Genomic DNA, 20,326 nt, shown 5'->3' on the forward strand with positions numbered 1-20,326 from the left:
AGTTTTATATTGTTTTTGACTAGTTTTTATTCAATGATTTTTCTGTACTGTTATTTTTATATAATACAATTTAATTATTATTTTTTTATGAAAATCAAAAAATGACTATTTTATATGTAAAATCTAAAATATTAGTTCCAGTTTTAATTTTGATCACTTTTATCTATATAATGTATATATTTGATTGTTCTTAATATAACTATTCATATATTTTTTGTTTGTTATTAAATATATTTTTCTTTTTATCATTGGAGCATTATATTTATAAGAGTAAAATAATTTCTTAATTTTTTAAAAAATTAAACTTTTTCTTATTAGTTTAATTTTATTAATTCTATTGTAAAAATACTTCTGATAATAATTCACCATTAACAGTATGTATTTTTTTTTCACATCAAACATATAGACAATGCAACATATTAATCAATAGTTTAAATGCTGTGATAATGATTTATGTTAATATTGATCATAATTGTTTTTTTTTTTATGTTAAAAAAGGCTTTTTTACTTACTGAGCCTCATACTGTTGTAACTGCTTAATAACTTAAATTAAGTACCATTGAATAGGCTGTTATTAGTTGACTATACTATAACTAAAACAATAACTAATTAAAACTTGAGAAAACCTAAGAGAATAGAATCAATAAGAGTAATATTGTGATAATTCAATACATAAGAATAAGACATTTTGTGTCATTTTTTATTTTACAATGGCTGAACATAGTTTGTAAAACTGAAATCTTTCTCTCTAAGTTCCAAATAGAACAATGTATACTAGTGACTGTCGATGGAATGTCAAATTAATGAAGTGATTTTTAAGATGTGGCATATTTTAAATTTCTATTTAATTGATAATTAACTAATCAAAAATTCATCCCATAAAAGGCATTTCGGTACAGTAAAAAGAAAAAGTTCTATTTATAATAAAATATAATTTAATTTATCTATTACACATACATTAAGTACTATTTCATTCTTAAATATGTTTAATGTTTATATTTATAATGATTATGTATTATTATTGATTAAACATACTCAATGGTATTATTCATTAGTTACATTACAATGTACCATTTGTATGTAAATAATAATTAATGATAGTCACAAGTTCTAATTCTAATTTTATATTTGAAACACCGTATTTCAAACCCATTTTTTTTAGACTGAATAAAATAAGTTTCTTAAGCATCCAAGTTATTACTTGTCAATTAGCAATAAAAAATATACTTGTATTAATAACTGTAGTATTCAATAATGTTAAAGCGTTAAATTTAGATAACTATATTTTTGTCATACTTGTGTTATAAATGTAGTGAACTTGCTAATTATTTCCTTAAATAATATTGTCTAGACATCATGATTCTAAACATTTAAAAAAAAAAAAAATGCAAGCTGGGGATAACATCTGGCCCTCTATTTTCTTTTTATCTAAGATGCCATAACTATAAAACATATTCTCTGCCGTAATACAGTGTGTAACTGTAAAACAGCGATATTCTCCGAGCTCTTAAATTATATTTATTTTGGTATGTGTTATTATATCAATAATTACATATTGTACTTTGGTTTAGTGACTGTCTAATGACTACATCTTATGATTCTTATATAATAAATATCAATTTTCAATTATCAAGTACGACTAATTAAATACAGTAAAAACTAAAAACGCTAAAAAGTAAAAACTAATAATACATGAAGTAGTGAGCACTGACACTGAGCACTGATAAATTTGTCTTATCGTTTGTTAAGAACAACTTAGGTATATAATATTATATTCATGAGTATAGTATTATATTTTAATTTTTATTACATTCCTAACTTCATTCTATTACCTAGAAACTTCGAGACGATAAAGAATAGATAACTATCGTAAATTTTATATCGATTAATGCAAGATAGTTTGATTCTAATTAATTTTTCGAAACATAATATCATAAATTTGTAAATTATCTTAAGTCGAGATGATTACTTTTAGTAATGATCATAAAAATTGTACATTTTTAAATTTTATAGTGATGTAACCCGATCATTCGATATTTTAATGTATGTGATTATATTAAATTATCGATATTTTTGATAAATCGATAAATTGCTACCCTCCCTATTTTTTGGCCGGCATCAGTATCATATTGCTTACTATCACGCGTTTAATTTTCGTGGTTTGTACATTTTTAATATTGTTAATTTTTATTATTTTATATATTTAAGCAATCTGTAGCATTATTAATGCATCTTGATTATATTTCTGGAACACGGAAACAAGACAATTAAAATTTAATCACAATGAACAGTATGAAAATAAAACTATTGATTTCTCATAAATATTACTCTCCATCTCTATTGTGTAATTTCCAAAAAATAAACCATCATAACTTATTTTCATCGTCTCTCAGTTATTCCACATTATGTAATAAACGTTTATTTCAACACTGTAAGTATAATTTTAAATTATAGATATGTCATCATATTTATAATTGTTTTGTGTTGCAGTTGTCAAACCACTGAATTCTTATAGTTATAAAAGTATACACACCACAAGTTATTTGAATAATAAAAAGGATTTTTATAACATATTAGGAGTACCAAAAAACGCTTCTCAGAAAGAAATCAAAAAAGCTTATTATCAACTCGCTAAAAAATTTCATCCAGATACCAACAAGGGAGATCCTAGTGCAAGTAAAAAATTTCAAGAAGTTTCTGAAGCCTATGAAGTAAGTATAGTTTATTTATTACTTATTGTTTGTTATCAATTTCACTTAATAAGTTAAAAGTAACAAGAGTACTCCATGTTTATTTTGATGTTTTAAACAGTAGAATCCTACCAGTTAGCATCATTTTAAGTTAGGTTAATTGTAAGCTATTACTATTAGCTATTTTACTTTTTTTTTTTTATTTCTTAACTTAAGTACTTGTTATTTTAACTCATTAAAGTAAATTATATAATATTTTTGTTATATATAAGCAACTTTATTAATATAAACATAATTATAGTAGACTTCTCACTTTATGAGTTGTCTTACGACATGGTTTACTGTTCAATATATTAGTATATTGCTTATAAAAGAAAATAAAATAATATTATTTCAATATTAGGTAGAGTTGTTTTCTTCTTTAAATCAAAATCTAACTTGTTATAGAAGCAAGAAAAGCATCTCTTATTTATACAATAGTTTTATAATAGTGAAATGACTTGTTATAATAATGTAAATATTTTTATATAAAAAAACTTATAATACAAAGTAGACTCTAAGTAGTAAAATTAAGATCTATTAATTAGTAAAATATGATTTATGATGTTCATGAATAATTTTTTTGATTAAGAATATTGTATATTAGTATTTATACCCTATCCCGCGAGAAATCATGTCGTGCAAAAGCGAAAACTAATAGGCTTTGTGCATATACCACTAAATTCTTGTGAAATTTGGATGCATAGAGGGGATATGATAGCTTAGGTGGTTGGAAGATTTCATTCTACATGTGCAAATCCGGCATGATCTCTTGTGAGACAGACTACAGAGAAAGGTTATAAAATTTCAACTACTTAAAATAGCTGTTGGCTTGATTTAGCTTAATTTTACCTATTTTAAATACTTATAAAATTGTGTCAAACATTTACAGATAGGTATGTTCATATTCTATAAAGTCATTAGTCTATTTTTCAGATTAAAGGTAATCAATTAGTTTTAAAAAAAATTTAAATAATTCTTAAGTACCTATAAAAAAAACACCCAAAATTAGCAAACTTTAATTCGTCAAATTTCAAATTGCTACATCAAAAATGTTGTTAATATATTTTCTGCAAATGACAGTGAATGGTGTCAATTAATATCATTATATAATATGTTGAATAACCCCTGTTGATGTTTTATACCTTCTTATTAAATGCTCTAAAATTTTGTCAGAATTATGTTTAAACTATTGAATCTTTTTAATGTCTTTTTCTAGTATTATTTCATATGTAGGTATGTAGGTGCAAGTCATACTTTGATTTATTAATTTATAAATTTTTAAGTTTTTTTTTAAGTGTTACAGTAAGTTTATTTAAATATAATATGCAGTTAATGTGTTAAAACACCTTTAAATAGCAATTATTTATTAAATAACTTTACGTTTCGATGTTTTATTGAAAAGCACCTCCATATATATTAGAGACTAATGCATTATTTATAAAATACTCATAACTTAAACATTACTTAAAAATTATAATATATATAAAAAAAAAAAAAACACTAAATAAAAATTTATTAAGTAAAATTATTACTTAAAAATTTCATATTAGATTAATTTACTCAAATATTTAACATAACAGAGTTCAATAAACAATTTAGAATAATTTTGTATGTTATGAATTTGCTAGATGAAGACAATGCATGCAGATGCAGCATTCTCTTAATTTATTATCATTTGTTTTTTTTTTTATTGTATGTTAAAATAATTAATTGTTTTAATGTAATATTTGTCCAAATATTAAATAATAGGTATTATTTTAAGTATTTAAAAAATTCCATTTAATTACTTGTACTATTTTTTTAATTAATGATGAACATCAGCTACTATTTTTGAAATGTTATAAAAACTTTAACAATTTGTAAATGTTTTGCTTTGAATGCGAAGAATTCTTAAATTTTGAAAGAATAGTATACAAATTTTTTTTTATCTCATTTATTTTCATACTTTTTAATTATTTTATATTATTTATAGGTGTTAGGAGATGAAAAAAAAAGAAGTACATATGATACTTGGGGATCTACAGGTAATCCAAATATGGGTGGACCTGGAGGAGGTGCAGGAAATGGCGATTTTCAAAATAGATGGAGTTACCAGTCTAATGTAGATGCTGAGGAATTATTTAGAAAAATATTTAATCAAAGTGGATTTGGGAATAATAGTTCGTTTGAAGAAGATTTTGCTGATTCAAAATTTGGTTTTGGAGCTGCTGAAGAAGTAATTATTATTTTTAAGTTAAAAAAAAGTTTTGAACTAATTTTTTTCTTAAATTAATTTCTCTTAGATTGTTGTTAAAATTACATTTGAACAAGCTGCTCGAGGTGTGAATAAAGATTTAAATATAAACGTGGTTGATATTTGCCCAAAATGCCGCGGTTCTCGTTGTGAACTAGGATATAAAGCAACAACTTGTACACATTGTAATGGAACTGGAATGGAAACAATATCAAGGGGTATAGAATTTATAATAAGTTTTTTTTTTCTTAAATAATTGTATAAAAAAAAATTTTTTAGGTCCATTTTTAATGAAGTCGACTTGTAGGCAGTGTCAAGGAAGTAGAGTTGTAATAAAAAATCCATGTATAGAATGTCATGGAAAAGGAAGCACTGTACAACATAAAAAAGTTACAGTGCCAGTTCCAGCAGGTATGTTTAGTTTAAATTTGTCCAATAGTTTAACTGCATTGATATTACATGTAAGGCTCTATAATTTTCTTACTCATAAATAATCATGAATATTCATTAAAAATGTGATATGTTTTATAGTATTAACAATTAAATTATTATTAATTTATTGTAATTTACATACTCATACTTTTCATAACTTATTTTTAAAAATAATAAAAAATATAATACCTATGTAACTATTTTACTCTTAATACTGTAAGGGCTTTAAATTTTTATAATCTACTTATTAGTTTAATTTATTTGTTTAATAAATAAATTTTAAATGCTGGTAAATTAAATAAATAAAATATATTCAAACTATTTATGTAATTAGGTGTATAAATATTACTATTCTTAATATTATAAAATAGTAATGTAATTTTTTAGAAAATATTTATAGATAAATTTATAATATATCTGTTTATATTCTTGTTATCGGACAATAAAATTGATATATGGATTGAGTTTAATTTAGTTATTAATATTTTTAATAGGAATTGAAGATGGACAAACTATAAGAATTTTGGTCAATAGAAATGAAGTTTTTGTTACTTTCAAAGTTGAAAAATCTGATTATTTTAGAAGAGAAGGTTCTGATATTTATACAGATGCAAACATTTCTATATCCCAAGCAATATTAGGAGGATCTATTAGAGTTAGAGGCATTTACGATGACCATACAGTGCAGGTAATATTTATGAAGTCTATTGATTCTGTAAACTATTTATTAAATTTTTATTATTTTTAATGTATCTTTGTTTTAATTTATTTTTAAAAGATTTCTCCTGGTACTAGTTCACACACCAAAATTAGATTAATCAAACAAGGAATGAAAAGAGTGAATTCCAATCTACTTGGTGATCATTATGTTAATATTAAAATAAATGTTCCTAAGTCATTAACAAAAAAACAAGAAGCACTGATCAAAGCTTATGCAGAGCTTGAAGAAAACACGCCTGGAACAATAAAAGACTTACATCATAAAAAAGATGGTAGTTAACTTATTTTATATTTTTTTAATTTAAATATGTTGAGCTTGCTAATAACCATTACCAAAAAAGTATACAACTAATTTTATAATTAATTTTAAAATTAAAAATTTTCATTCAAAACAATTTATTTTTAAAATAATGTAATAGTTTCATAATTCATCATTCTTAATTTATTTATCTTAGATGCTTAAAACTCCTGTTCACACAAATGAACTAATAAATTAGATAACTGTAAACAATGTACATACTATTATAGTTAATTGTTATCATTAACTTAACATAAAATTTAATTTTGACTACTAGTTCTTACTTTTAAGAAATCTTTTCAGCACCTTCTAAAATATATGTTTTTGAATAATTTTATTTTCTAATGAATAAATGAAAACCATGTATAATGTTACCATACATAAATAAAATAAATGTATAAACTTCTGATTAATAAATTATAAGTTTTTGTATAAAAATCAAAAATTGATTCTAGTTAACATAATATATAAAAAAAATATGAACATTTAAAGGAAAATAAAAAATTTAACATTAACATTTACTTACATCTAAAAACTACCATAAAAAAATATTGACATTTAAAATAATTGTGAAAAATAAACTATTTAATTTAGACAAATATATTTCAGCCAACAGTTTCTAAAATTTAGATTTATAGATTTACTATTTCTTATTTTTCCATAAAAAAATGAAATGATATTTTAAACCTTTGATTTTCATAATTAAAAAATAAAATATATTTTACCATAAATGTAGAAAGTTATTTTATTCATGAATTCACTCTGTTACATTGTATATATTTATTTATATATTGTATTTATAATTTCATCATGTATTATAACTTTTCTTTAGATGTAAACTAAGTAAGTTTGTTCGTTAAATTTTATGGATGTGTTTTTAGGTATTTATAAATAATTGTGAACCAATATTACTCTGGAAATTTAGTAATAAAGTGCTATCTATTCATGAGTAAGGACTGTACTCGTATAGTCATGGTATACAGTTTTTAGTAAATTTAAATTGTCATTTAAATTACTGCATTATTTTAAATATTAATGATTACTCATATGTAATAATATCACACTATGCATTTTTAACTAAGATGTTAAAAAATATTAATTTCTAGGCACCCCTCAACCACCAACATTTTGTAATTGGTGCCCTTATATTTAAATCTTAGATTAAGTGTCCCATATAAAAACTACCGCTACTAAAATAAAATGTAAATTTTTTCTAAAATATGTGGTAGATTCTAAGATATTTTATATTTGTGAAAAAAAAAACTTATCATGGCATGACAGCTAAATGTTATACAAAAGTACAAATTATATATTTAATTGATGCTATCTTAGAAGTAGATACTAGATTCAAGAAAAAATATTTTGATAAGGGTCCAAAAGTATTGTGAGTACTCTTTAGAATTCAAATTTGTGTATGGTTATATAGGTATATACAAATAAATTATAAATTGTGATCAACACTTAATACTTTATTTAACTATTAGAACATTTATAACGACTAATGTAAAATCCATAAATTTCTGTGTAACTTTATAGTTTATACGTTTATGTTATACTATTAGTATTAAACAAATAGACATCCACCCAACCAATAGTTTTTAATTTACACTCCTAAATTTCTTGGTGTGCGCCACTGTAACATTTCAATACAATAATGTTTTTCTCTTAATTTTCATAGTCTGGGAATTTATTTAACATAGTAGTTGGTTATTAATGCCTTTTTAATATTAAACAAGTCTGGTCAACACAAATAAATTAACATTATTTTTAATTAATTTTTTTTGGTTTAATTTAAATCAACTCATTTTTATTAAAATTATTATGTTCATTTTAGAAATGTTTAAAAAAAGATTTCTAGTTGTCATTTATTTAGTTTTATAACACGATAAAAACAAATTATTAATTCAAATATGTTTTGCTAAATTTTGTGAATAATTAAAAATGTATAAATTAGATTCAAAATTTAGTAGCAATTTATTATTAAAACAATATTTGTATTTAAACTAATTACTGCTAATAATAATGAAATATATCAATCTTTTTTTTTTTCATTAAATTTTAAGTTTAACATTTAAATTTATTGAAATTAGTTAGTTTTTAAAAAACAAAAAAACACTATGAATATAATTCAAAAATAGTCGCTTTTTTAGGCCCATCATCTGATGAAACACAATCAACCCAAACAGCTGATGATGGGATTTTCTCAAAAATAAAAAAAGCACTATTGGGATAATTTACATTTTTTTGGAACAAAATCCACTTAATCAATCAAGTTCAAAGTAATTACTTTTTTGTATATAATTTCTTATATCTTAAAAAATGAATATTAAAACTTATCTAAAATCCCAGTCTATGATAAAGGAGAGATTAAACTTTTTAACTTAGAAATATTATATATTTTAATTAATAATTAATTGTAATTTTTTTTACAGGTAGTAAAACATTTGATCAAGAATTATCAGAAAAGGAAATGCTAGATAATTTACGATCTATATTAGGAAATCAAAACGATAAATAAACACATCAATAAAACTTATTATTTGTGCTGTTTAAGAACTTACAATGTCAATGTGTAATTATCGTATACTCATTATAAAATATGTCCTTTTATAATTCAAATAGTTCACATGATTTTTCCAAAGTACCATGTAATGTTAAATTATTAACTATTTGTAAAACTTATTGTAGTTTTATTTGTTAATATACAAAAATATTTAAAAAATGATGGCTTATTATTTTTGTCAAATTATGAAATTATACTAAAATATTTTTAACTTAATTGCTTGAATATAATTGATTATTTGATTTTTCCAATTAAAGATTACAGAATTTATGAACTTTAAAACCTAATTATTTAAAAATTATTTTTTTTTTATAAATTATTCTCATAACTTTATTTCATATGTAAATATTTATTTAAAAAATATCTCTTTTGTTGTATTAATTATTTAATTAAATTTTATACAGTAATATTAAAGTTATTATATGATCAAACTGTATAAATACATTATTTAATCATAATATTTTTGAGTATTTATATTATGTTAGTGGTATACAGTGGTATAATCAAGATTTCTAAGAGGGGAAAGGAAACTATAAAAACCGTGTTAAAATGAATACAATTTCTATTGTCATTTACTATAGATAATTTTTACAACATATTTTGCACATAAATAAACATTTGACAATTTACTTAATAGAGTATAATATATTAATTTCATATCTTATTATCGTAGGTATTGTTAAAATTTTAATAAAAAAAAATATGTTGATGGGAAGGGCACATGGCATATTGTTACCAAATTATATTTTCTTGAACATTGGACATTTTGAATGGACATACGTAATTTAAATAAATAATATTTACTGTTTTTAATCATAATATTAATTTTTTTATTATTAATTATAGTATACATGCATTTTCAATCAAATTGTAAAGCTAAGGTCAGTAAAAAAAATTTAACAATACAATAATTCATTGATCAATCTTCGGAACTTTTGGAGTCCAGGGTTTTTCCCTGTGGACTTAACCAAATATATTTGATCTATGAATATTTTTCAACAATATGAATTCATTTTTGCAAGTTTGCTGTTAATCTGTATAATCGTTTATCACACCAAGTTGGTGGCATAATGGACTAAAATATGTTGTTATGAGATAAATAGCACACACCAATTAATTTAATCAAAACAAAATAAATATTTTTTACGAACTTAGCTAACAGTGTGAAGTGTGAACTAACACGTACTACGTACAACACTGAACAGTGAACAGTAAACTATTAAACTCTAAAGTAGATAACATTTTTTTTTTTTTTTTCATATTAAAAACGAATAACAGTTAAGATTATAATTATAAATAAATTACCTATGACCATCGCGCGAATAATCATACATTTTGTTATCACTATAATATGTAGGCCGATATGTTTTCTTTCAATTGAAAATCAGTATTTTATCAAGTAAATTAACGGAAAAGGTCCAAATTTTTAAATAACCATTCCGATTCCTGAAACACTTTCTCGGGAGTCGACGGGAGCGTAGGACATTTGGTTAAAAACCGTTATGTCCCTACAAAACCGGGACGTATGACAACCCTGACATGGCACATCTTTTTATTGGTCGTATTTAGGAGCATAGGGCTATGCAGTATCATTTACAGATTAATGAAATTGTATTGACTATTGATATGTTGAATAATGCTACATTACTATCTTTAATAATATTAATTCATTAAATTTTGTAAATATAATGGAAGGACCATCCCATCTACAAGTATGTAACCTACTAAGAAGTGCTTAGTGATGTAGAGATGTAGTCTAAAATTTCTTTAGTAAGTATATATTTTTTTCTCAGTACCTATTCAATGTAATACGAATGATCAAGTTATTATTGGTTGACAGCCAATTAAAAAAAAAAAAATTGTTATGTTAATATTAAGCAATTATGTAAAGTCACTGAAGGACCATTTAATTATTGTACAAAATAAATAGTATTTTAATTTAATTTTGTAAAGAATACAATTATTATAAAGATTAACAATCGTCGAGTAAGTTAAAGATTTCTTAATATGTTAGTAAAAATTATTATTAGTGAATCATAATTCATAATATCTTATTATCTCGATGTCTATGATTATGAATTTATTTTAGATTAGCTAATATCTACTGTCTTAGATTGGGGTTCTAACCATCTTTTTCTAAATACCGAATCGAAAATATTCCTGTCTAGCCAACAAAAAAAATTAACAATATTTTTAATTAATTTCTCATCTACTTATATTTTTCCACTTTTTTCATTTAATTTAAATCAACTTTCATGATTATGTTCATTTTGTAAATAATGTTTTTAAAATAATTTCTAGTTAATATAGTGGAAACAAATTTAAAAAAATGTTAACGTGTATTTTGTTGAATTTTATATTTTAAAAATTATAAATTATATCTAAAATTGATGTAATAACTAAAAAAGAAATATTTATACTTAACTTATAAAGTAAGAACTAGCTGCTTATAATATGATAAGATAATATATTCTATATTTTCATTAAGTTTCAAGTGAAACATTTAAATTTATTGAAATTTGTTTATTTAAAATTTTATTTTTAATATCATTCAAAAAAATTTCATTTTCAGACTTTTTTTTTTACCTTTTTTACACAATTGACTTAAACGGTTAACGATGGTATTTTCTAGTATAAACAAAGGCGGACTGGCTCAGTCGACTAGTCGGTGATCGCCGATTGGCCCCTCGCCTATTTTAAACTTAGCCCTTATGCTTTAATCTTTATTTTCCCCAGAAAAGTTGTATAGTCGACTGTATTCGTTTTAAAATATTATCTACTTACTGCTTATTAATGATTTACCAAAACATACTAATATTATTTATTATTGTTATTACTTATTAGTTATTACTTATCTACAATACAAATATAGTATAAATTGTACATAGCAGCTAATTTTAGAATAGATACTAAACTTTTAAACAGGGAAATCATAACTGATAATCGATTCTCAATAGCTAATAGTTTTGATTTTATGATGTTAAATAAAATGTTTATTTCTATTTCACAATTGTGCTCTACAGACTACAGTTCATACCGACAAAAAGACACGGAAGTTTTTAAGTACCTACATAAACAATTAGTTGGAATACGAATGTTTTATACTTTGAAGATTTATTGAAACTTTTAGGTAAGGTCTATTCTTTAAATATTAAAAAGTTCTCACGCGTATGTGTATACTTTATAGTCGTATATATATATATATATATATATATATATATATATATATATATATATTAGTAATACATAAGTAACAATTTATAATATTCCATTATTGTTACTAACTATCAATAAGTAGTAATAAGTGTTAGGTAATATTTAAGTAAAATATGAACACCTGGGTTTTAAAAAGTACATTTTTTTATATAAGCGTAAAAGTTCACATTTTTACGAAATTTCTTAAAATCATGAAAATGTACAAACTATTTACTAGATAAAAATTTATAAAATATTTATATTTCAATCTACGTTTACCGATACAGCTAAATCCGAAAAATAACATAAGCTATTTTTAATTGAAAATTGTGTTGTTTTAATATTGAAAAAAAATAGCAATAATTATACTTAATTGTACAATTTATTTTAAATTTTATATGAATGAACATAAACATGGCAGTAGTGATGGACCTAATCCAAAACAAAATCTGGTAGTGCTACGTCAATTGATATTTGATAGAATTTACTAAGAATAATGATGCAATTGCAAACATATGTTTTACAAATATAAAGTAATAATCAAGATTATTCATTCAAAGATGAAATACTTAGTGATAAAGATACAAAAAAATAACTAAGATATGCAGAGATTTAGATAAAGTGTAGTGCATTTGAGTTTTTATACTTATTAGAAACTTATCCATTTGATTATGAGTTATATGCGATATATAAGCTTGTAGTTACTTTAGAATTCATGCAAGTAACTTGAGAAAGAAATTATTCAATCATGAAAAGAATTAAAATATGATTAAGGTCATTGTTTGATGGAAAATTAGAAATGTATAATGTTAATTTCATTTGAATATGATATGGAACTACCTTATAACTTTGTTAATTGCGCCACTTCAATTGACAAAATAGAAGCTTTTAGTAGGATAAGTTAGTTGTAAAAACAGCAAAATATTCTATAATTTTAATATTTTTAAATTGTTTTTTTCTAGTCATAATTAAAGATATATATCAAGTAAAATTTAACATGTAATATTTAGTAGAATTAAATTTAATTCAACAAAGAAAATTAAAATAATCATAATTTGAGAAATGCAGCTAAAATGTTGTTCAAAAAATATACATTAATATTTAAGCAGTTTAACCTGTGTATTTTAAGTAATTCTTTCCTTTTAAATTGATGTATGTTGCGGTTGGGAATGCTAGTCTAATCTATTCACACTTGTGTTTTAGGTACACTCTGTCCCATTTAACAGCACCTTTCTAAAAACCGTATGAATCATGGTTTCAAGTAAAAAAAAATGCCGACTGGACTTAAACCATAGCCAGTACTTCCCCCCAGTATGATTAAAGCATTATTGGAATAATTTACATTTTTTGGAATAAAATCAACTTAGCCAATCAAAGTTTAGGATAATAATTTTTTGTGTACATAATGACATGAAATTTGAAAATAATTATCAAAACTCACCTAAATCCCAGATTAATTAAAGAGATAAATCTTTTTAATTTAATAAGTTGTATATATTATGAATATTAATAATTAATTTGTGATTTTTTTTCAAATCATTTCATGAAGAATAATAGAACATTTAAATTTAAAATTAAATTAATTTTTTGTACCATATACATTATTACAATAGAGGATTGACATTTCTTACATTGAGTATCTTTTTACCTTATTGTATAGATACATAAATACATTGTTCATTTAAAGTTATTAGTGAATAGTAATAATAAATAATAATATAAGAAGAAAAAGGAGGTAAAATTTTTGTAATTCCTTTAAATTTTTCATACACTGTAATTATTAGAGTAGATGTTAAAACTTAAAAGTACCAAGTACATAATACTATAGTAGTTAGTAGTATAAGTCGATACTCGATAAGATAAAAATTGATTTTCAATATTATTTGTTATTATTTACTTTTATTCTTATCATCAGTTTGTTTGAAATTACAATTAACATATACTGCCATCTATCAGTAAATAATATATCATTGGCCTACAAAAAAAAAAAAAACACCTGATAGATGAACCTCGCTAGTATTTTGATTATCATTTATCAGTAATTAGTTTTTAGGTATACATAAGTGAATAAAATTATTTTTTATAATTTTTTTTTTTTTTTTTGCAATTTTAATGTTATAAAATAAATTTAGGAAATTACTAGTGTTTACAGTTTGTTTATATTAAATTAATTATGCGTTATAAGTCAATAGTTAGTATTCCATTGGTATTTAACCACTGTTGGATGCATTAAATGTTTGTTCTCATTCCATTTTTTTATGTTTTTGATTAATTTAAACATTTATTATTTTAACATTTTTGGTATAATAATTTCTTCTCTTACACAATATAAATGTAACAGTTTTTATGCACCTCATTTTATTGTGATCTGTGATCTTCTATTTCCATGCTCTGCGTGATTAATGTGGTATGCTCTGTTTTATTTTACATAAAATTGACCTAGTTTCTAGGTATTTACAAGTATTCTGATATTGCATTCTTGCCCAATATAATCAGTACACTAACCTACATAACTCTTACCTAACTTACATAGTTAACATGACCTTAATGTAAATCCTTTTCTATATTCAAATTGTATTTATTTTTAAATTTAAGTCTTCCAATGAGTTTTATGAAACTAATTTTCATATACTTGTCACATCTCATGTAGGTGTATAATATTATCAAATATTTGTGTGATTTATTTATATATATTATTTATCAATCAAGTAATACATTTAATATTTTTTTTTTTAGTCATTTAAATATTTTGTATTATAACTAAATTAAATTTTTACAATGGGTATTTGGTTTTAAATTAATTAATTTAAAATAAATTTTTTATGTTAAATATTTAATAATTTTACTATTTTAATCTCACATCTATTATGACTACCTATTCACTATATATTATGTACAGGTATACAAATTGAAGTTTTTAATAAAATTAAAAAAAAAAATTATTTTTATAGTAGTGCCTTAAAATCAAAATAATATCAAGTTTTAAAAAATTGCATATAGATTATGTTTTATTATGTTTTGTAATTTATCAAATTTATGTTTTTGTAAAATCTTCTGTCCTTACTAAGAAGGCTTACAACTTTTGTATTAATAAATAATCAATTTTCATGCAATGTCTCATTGTTAAATTTAAAAAAATAATATTATTTTAGTCAGCATTTCCATATAATGTGTATCAGTATATCTGGTGAATTTGATGTTTTAAATTTTAATGGTTAATAAATGTACAATTTTCAAATTCTTCAGATACAATGTAAATATAAATAATACAGTACTTTATTGACTATTAAATTAAATAATATGGAATATTAAATAACATTTATACATAAAATTATAGTAATTATAAATATAAACATTTTAAAACTTGATACTTAAATTAAGTGGAACAATGACTTTATATAGTAGAATTTTTCAAAGTATTGAATTTAAGTTTGTATGATCCAATATAAATATATCATTTATGAGTAAAATATTCAATGTGTAATTATAACTTATTTTGTTTTAGAATCAAATAAAACATACCTATTTATACTTATGGTACACCTAATTGGTCTATTTACAATTGAATTATTAAAACAAAGAGACTTTATCTTACCATGTCTGAAGTAGTTTCATATTCATCTGTAAAAAAGGAATTTGATGTATCATCAGGAAATAATAATGATAATTCAAAAAATAATTTCGAAGACAATGGGGATATTGAAAATGATCAATCAAATCCTAACTATGACACAGTCTCAGATTGTGGAACTTCTGTTCACAGATGTGATAGATGTGATAACTATGAAACTTTTAATGAAACAAATCTAATATCACATTTGGCTACATGTCAAGGAACAGAAAGTAATAATGATAATGATCTACAAACAAATCGTAAATTATTTGAATGTGATATATGCAACATGAAATTTTCAAATGGTGCTAATATGAGAAGACATAAAATGAGACACACAGGAGTTAAACCTTATGAGTGTAAAATTTGTCAAAAGCGTTTTTTTAGAAAAGATCATTTAGCCGAACATTTTACAACACATACAAAATCATTACCATTTCATTGTCCAATTTGTAATAGAGGATTTCAACGTCAAATTGCAATGAGAGCACATTTTCAAAATGAACATGTTGGTCAACATGATATGGTTAAATCATGCCCATTATGTAATTTTAGAGCTAGTTCAATGAAAAGTTTAAGAGTACATTTTTTTAACCGGTAAAAATATTTAGTAAATCTGATAATAGAAATATATGTTTCAAATTTCTAATATCTTTATGTTTATAGACATGGAATTGACTTAGATAACCCGGGTGTTAATATGATAAATTCTAATTTAACAAACCATATTGAATATAATAGCGGAAATGTAAGTACTAGTGGAGCTTGTAGTGACAGTGGAGATTCAATTGGAGGAAGTCGTTCGGAAAGTAATGCAACACCACCTATGCATTTTCTTACACCTCATGTTGAAATATCAATGACAGAACCCAATCCTACAGAGTGCTCATCTTTTTCTTCTCAAGTAAGTATAACTGTTAATTATCTCACAAATTTAATTTTATCTTAGTTATTAAACGTAAACATGCAATATAACTAAATAAAATATTACTTTATTTGCGTTATGATATTTATTTTATTATTTTACTTGATATTTTTTTAGTTCAGTTAATTTTGCTTTCTTAAATTGATTAAAAACATGTTATCAGACACGACTTATAAGATCAGTTTAATATTGGATTATTATATAAGTTAAATTATAAAAATATATTTAATGTCAAGTTAAAGAATTAAATTATATGAAAAATATCCTTAATTTTAAAATATATTAGGAATTTGTTTTATATAATTAATTAGTAATATATTTTTATATTTTTATTTTTTTTTAAAGAATGGTTTAATAATTTTTATAAATCATGAAATAGTTATGTTGCATATTAATAATTAATATAGATTTCTAATAATTTAAACAACTTGAAAATTGAATTTTAGTATGTATATTAACATTGATTATAGAATATTCTTTAATTAATGATATTATTATAAAAATTCAGTTACGTCAAGTTCTCGAATATCTAACTGTCGTGTTTGCTTGCTATTTAATTATTAAGTTAAAGACAAAAATTCATAAACCTAAATGTGGTAGACAGTTTCCTACAACAAAACTATAATTATTTTCATGCCAATTATTGCTTATATTATTAATAATATTTATAAATTTATAATATATTAGAATTCAACCTTAAGTTGTTTATTTGTATTATATTTTTTAAACTTTTTATAATTTTTTAAAATGCATTTTTTTTTGAATGTAAACAATTAATTTAATTGTTAGAAATAAAATATGCATTGTACACATTTATCATTTTTGATATTAATTTATTTTTTTTTATTTTTTTTGTAAATAATCTGTAAAAGTTAAATTAATATTGTAACACTGAATTATAGGATACAACTATTTTTTCTTAGTTTTTAAATATTTTAATTATTGTTAGCTATTTTTATCGTTTTAGGCTGTCAATTTTCTATTTTACTATTATTTTGTTTTGTTTAGGTTAATAACAATAATGTGAAAACTGAACCTGTTCAAAGTTTAAATAATGATGATGTTTCACAAGATAATGAATGTCCAAATTCTCCACAGTCAACAGATTCAAACTCCAATATGTCTACATTACCAATATTAGCTGGAAATTGTCGACAAGAAGGTGAAGTAAGTACAATAACACCATCCGTTTCTCTCATTCCAATTCAACAAGAACAAGGAGATGAAAATTTAAGAAAAAATAGTTCAAATAATGTCCAAAATGGAGAAACTGATTCTGGACGTTTTCAACCATCATCAAGTTTATCATCATTAATCAAAGTATCACCCCTAAAATCATTATTGCGTGATGAATTTAAACGTAATACCCCTGAATCATCTCAGCCTAATAACACAGATCCTGGTATTTGGAGGTATATAGCATTTCAAAAAACATTACAATGTTCCTTTTGTCGTATTACATTTCCAGACCAAACACTTTACTTTCTTCACAAAGGGTGTCATTCTGAAACAAACCCATGGAAATGCAATATTTGTGGAGAACAATGTAGTAATGTATATGAGTTTAATTCTCATTTATTAAGTAAAACCCATCAATAATCTTCTTACTTTATTTTATTTCCAAAGAAAATTTATTCATATCATCTATATTGTAATGTTTTAGTACTTAAATTCTATCTAAATGTATCTAATCAGTGATAACCGAAATAAAATAATCTAAAAATAAGTTGCAATATTAGTTGTAACTCTTAAAATTTTTTAATTGATTGGTTTTGCCTACATAGTATTAAAAATAATATTTTTTTTTATAAAAATAAAAAATAAAAATCTATTAGTTCATTTTTTAATTTATTTACCTATTTATTATACAAATTAATGGTATTAAATTAAATCAAATATAACACAAATTATGGTTGTCTATTATAAATGTATGATTGATAGTCTTTATTCGATTTAAAATTGTATGGTGCCTACTTGTATTTGATCAACAACAATTTATTACAGTATTAATTACATACCTATCAAAATTAACCAAATAAAATAGAATTATGTATTGGCCCATTATCATGATAAAAAATGTAATAGTAGTCGGCTATATTAATTTTAGGGAATTAATTATTTTAAAACAAATGTATCTATTTAATTTTCTCCTAAGCACAAATATTATTTAAAATATATTTAATTTTATATACCTAAATTGGGACTGGTCCAATCTGCAATCTACCAATAAATGGCTAGTCTAACGTGTGATCTACTGAAAAATGTGTGGTCCATTGTATGACATCATTTTTTAATACACCTCATAATCACAATTTTTTTTTAAATACTGTCCGAATGTCTTTATTTACTGGCTCTTGTTGTTTCACGTAATTGTTTACCACATTTGGTGCCATCAACATTTTTTTTAGAGCAAATCAAACTATTTTTATTTAAAAGATTTTTACTTTTTAAATATTCAACACATATTACTTCATCAATAATTATATTTCTGTATAAATGTCTGATTGTTGAAGAAGAATTCATTTTAAATTGGTGCAAAACATATACTCACTTGTTGAAAAAAAAAAATGTAAAAACTTCACCAACAAAATCACACGAATGAACGCTAAATGGTAACTGAATGTCTAAATTATATTTTAAAAATACAATACAGTTGTAAAATCCATGGTGTATTGATAATTATATAAGTATAGCATTATAGAATAAAATATAGGTATCTGTTATTAGTAGATCACAAATTGGACCGGTCCCCTAAAATCTAATATTTTGAATATTGATCAAGTTACAAAGCTAAAATATTTTGTCTTAATGATTTTTTGATTTTTTGTACTTGAGCTTTATTTCTAGTTATACAAAAATTTAAAAATATAATTGGTATTAATTTTTTTTTTAAATTTATACATTATTTAATAGTTTTCTTGAAATTCTGTTACTGTAGAGTTGCATAAGTATATTTATTTAAAATATGCATTATATTGATTGGTATAGATAATGTAATATAAGTTATGTGTGTTATCTAAATAATTAATTGTAAGTACAAAACAAAATTATTTATTGAGTTTTAAAGTTGTCCGTCCAAAGTGCCTGTTTTTGGTAATTGTATTCTAAAATAAAATTATTAAAACTGTATTTATATTATATATTTTTGAGAAAATAATTAAAAAATAAATTGTAAAAAAACTGTTGAAAGTAGGTAAATCATATGCTCATTATTAGTGACATGATAATTGTATATTAATTTGTTACTAAGGATTTGTTTGCATGAATCTGAAAACAGATTTGAATAAATAATTATTTTCCACCTCTACCTTTAGTATAAATTATTAAATCCATGATCATTTTTGAATTGTTGTAATAATTTATTATTTAAAATTGAAATACTCATTATGTTTCATTATTAACTTTTCATTTGTATTAACAATATCATAACTTATGTGAAAGGAAAAATAAGAAAAAAATTTAGCAGCATTAAAACTTATAATTATATTAATTCACTTAGCTATTGTTTATAGATAATCAAACATGCTTTTTTCTGATTAATACCACTATTGTGTTTCAAATTTTGATAACCAATTAACTATTTTACTTACAAATTTAATAGTTTTAAAAATCTCT

General features: G+C 22.6%; 2 protein-coding genes across 5 annotated transcripts; both read left to right on the forward strand.

Annotated features, from left to right (window-relative positions):
* The first annotated feature begins 2,154 nt into the window (after positions 1-2,154).
* On the forward strand, positions 2,155-9,086 carry LOC112595288 (protein tumorous imaginal discs, mitochondrial-like). Of its 2 annotated transcripts, XM_025340428.1 has the most exons (9): positions 2,155-2,431; positions 2,491-2,711; positions 4,705-4,947; positions 5,015-5,183; positions 5,245-5,376; positions 5,892-6,085; positions 6,176-6,389; positions 8,566-8,694; positions 8,848-8,940. In XM_025340428.1, the coding sequence occupies exons 1-8, from the start codon at positions 2,284-2,286 to the stop codon at positions 8,646-8,648; spliced, it is 1,404 nt and encodes a 467-aa protein (XP_025196213.1). In that variant the 5' UTR covers positions 2,155-2,283; the 3' UTR covers positions 8,649-8,694; positions 8,848-8,940. The 2 variants fall into 2 exon arrangements, with proteins under 2 accessions (XP_025196213.1, XP_025196212.1); XM_025340427.1 differs by lacking the exon at positions 8,566-8,694 and having other exon boundaries at positions 8,848-9,086.
* A 2,871-nt stretch (positions 9,087-11,957) lies between these two features.
* LOC112595289 (zinc finger protein Aiolos) lies at positions 11,958-18,437 on the forward strand. 3 transcript variants are annotated; one of them, XM_025340430.1, is made up of 4 exons: positions 11,958-12,108; positions 15,679-16,383; positions 16,453-16,690; positions 17,720-18,310. In XM_025340430.1, the coding sequence occupies exons 2-4, from the start codon at positions 15,770-15,772 to the stop codon at positions 18,308-18,310; spliced, it is 1,443 nt and encodes a 480-aa protein (XP_025196215.1). In that variant the 5' UTR covers positions 11,958-12,108; positions 15,679-15,769. The 3 variants fall into 3 exon arrangements, with proteins under 3 accessions (XP_025196215.1, XP_025196214.1, XP_025196216.1); XM_025340429.1 differs by lacking the exon at positions 11,958-12,108 and adding an exon at positions 14,370-14,580; XM_025340431.1 differs by lacking the exon at positions 11,958-12,108 and having other exon boundaries at positions 15,770-16,383; positions 17,720-18,437.
* The last annotated feature ends 1,889 nt before the right edge of the window (positions 18,438-20,326 follow it).

Source organism: Melanaphis sacchari, unplaced genomic scaffold (assembly GCF_002803265.2).
Source record: "Melanaphis sacchari strain LSU unplaced genomic scaffold, SCAv2.0 Contig26_pilon_pilon, whole genome shotgun sequence".
Taxonomy (NCBI): Eukaryota; Metazoa; Arthropoda; class Insecta; order Hemiptera; family Aphididae; genus Melanaphis; species Melanaphis sacchari.

Excerpts from the sequence above, each read along its gene's own strand:
- LOC112595288 (XM_025340427.1), top strand. The coding sequence starts at position 2,284 with ATGAACAGTATGAAAATAAAACTATTGATTTCTCATAAATATTACTCT. Across the intron at positions 2,432-2,490 it reads TAAACGTTTATTTCAACACT|TTGTCAAACCACTGAATTCT; the intron begins GTAAGTATAATT and ends TTTGTGTTGCAG. Across the intron at positions 6,390-8,847 it reads CTTACATCATAAAAAAGATG|GTAGTAAAACATTTGATCAA; the intron begins GTAGTTAACTTA and ends TTTTTTTTACAG.
- LOC112595289 (XM_025340430.1), top strand. The coding sequence starts at position 15,770 with ATGTCTGAAGTAGTTTCATATTCATCTGTAAAAAAGGAATTTGATGTA. Across the intron at positions 16,384-16,452 it reads AGAGTACATTTTTTTAACCG|ACATGGAATTGACTTAGATA; the intron begins GTAAAAATATTT and ends TTATGTTTATAG. Across the intron at positions 16,691-17,719 it reads GCTCATCTTTTTCTTCTCAA|GTTAATAACAATAATGTGAA; the intron begins GTAAGTATAACT and ends TGTTTTGTTTAG.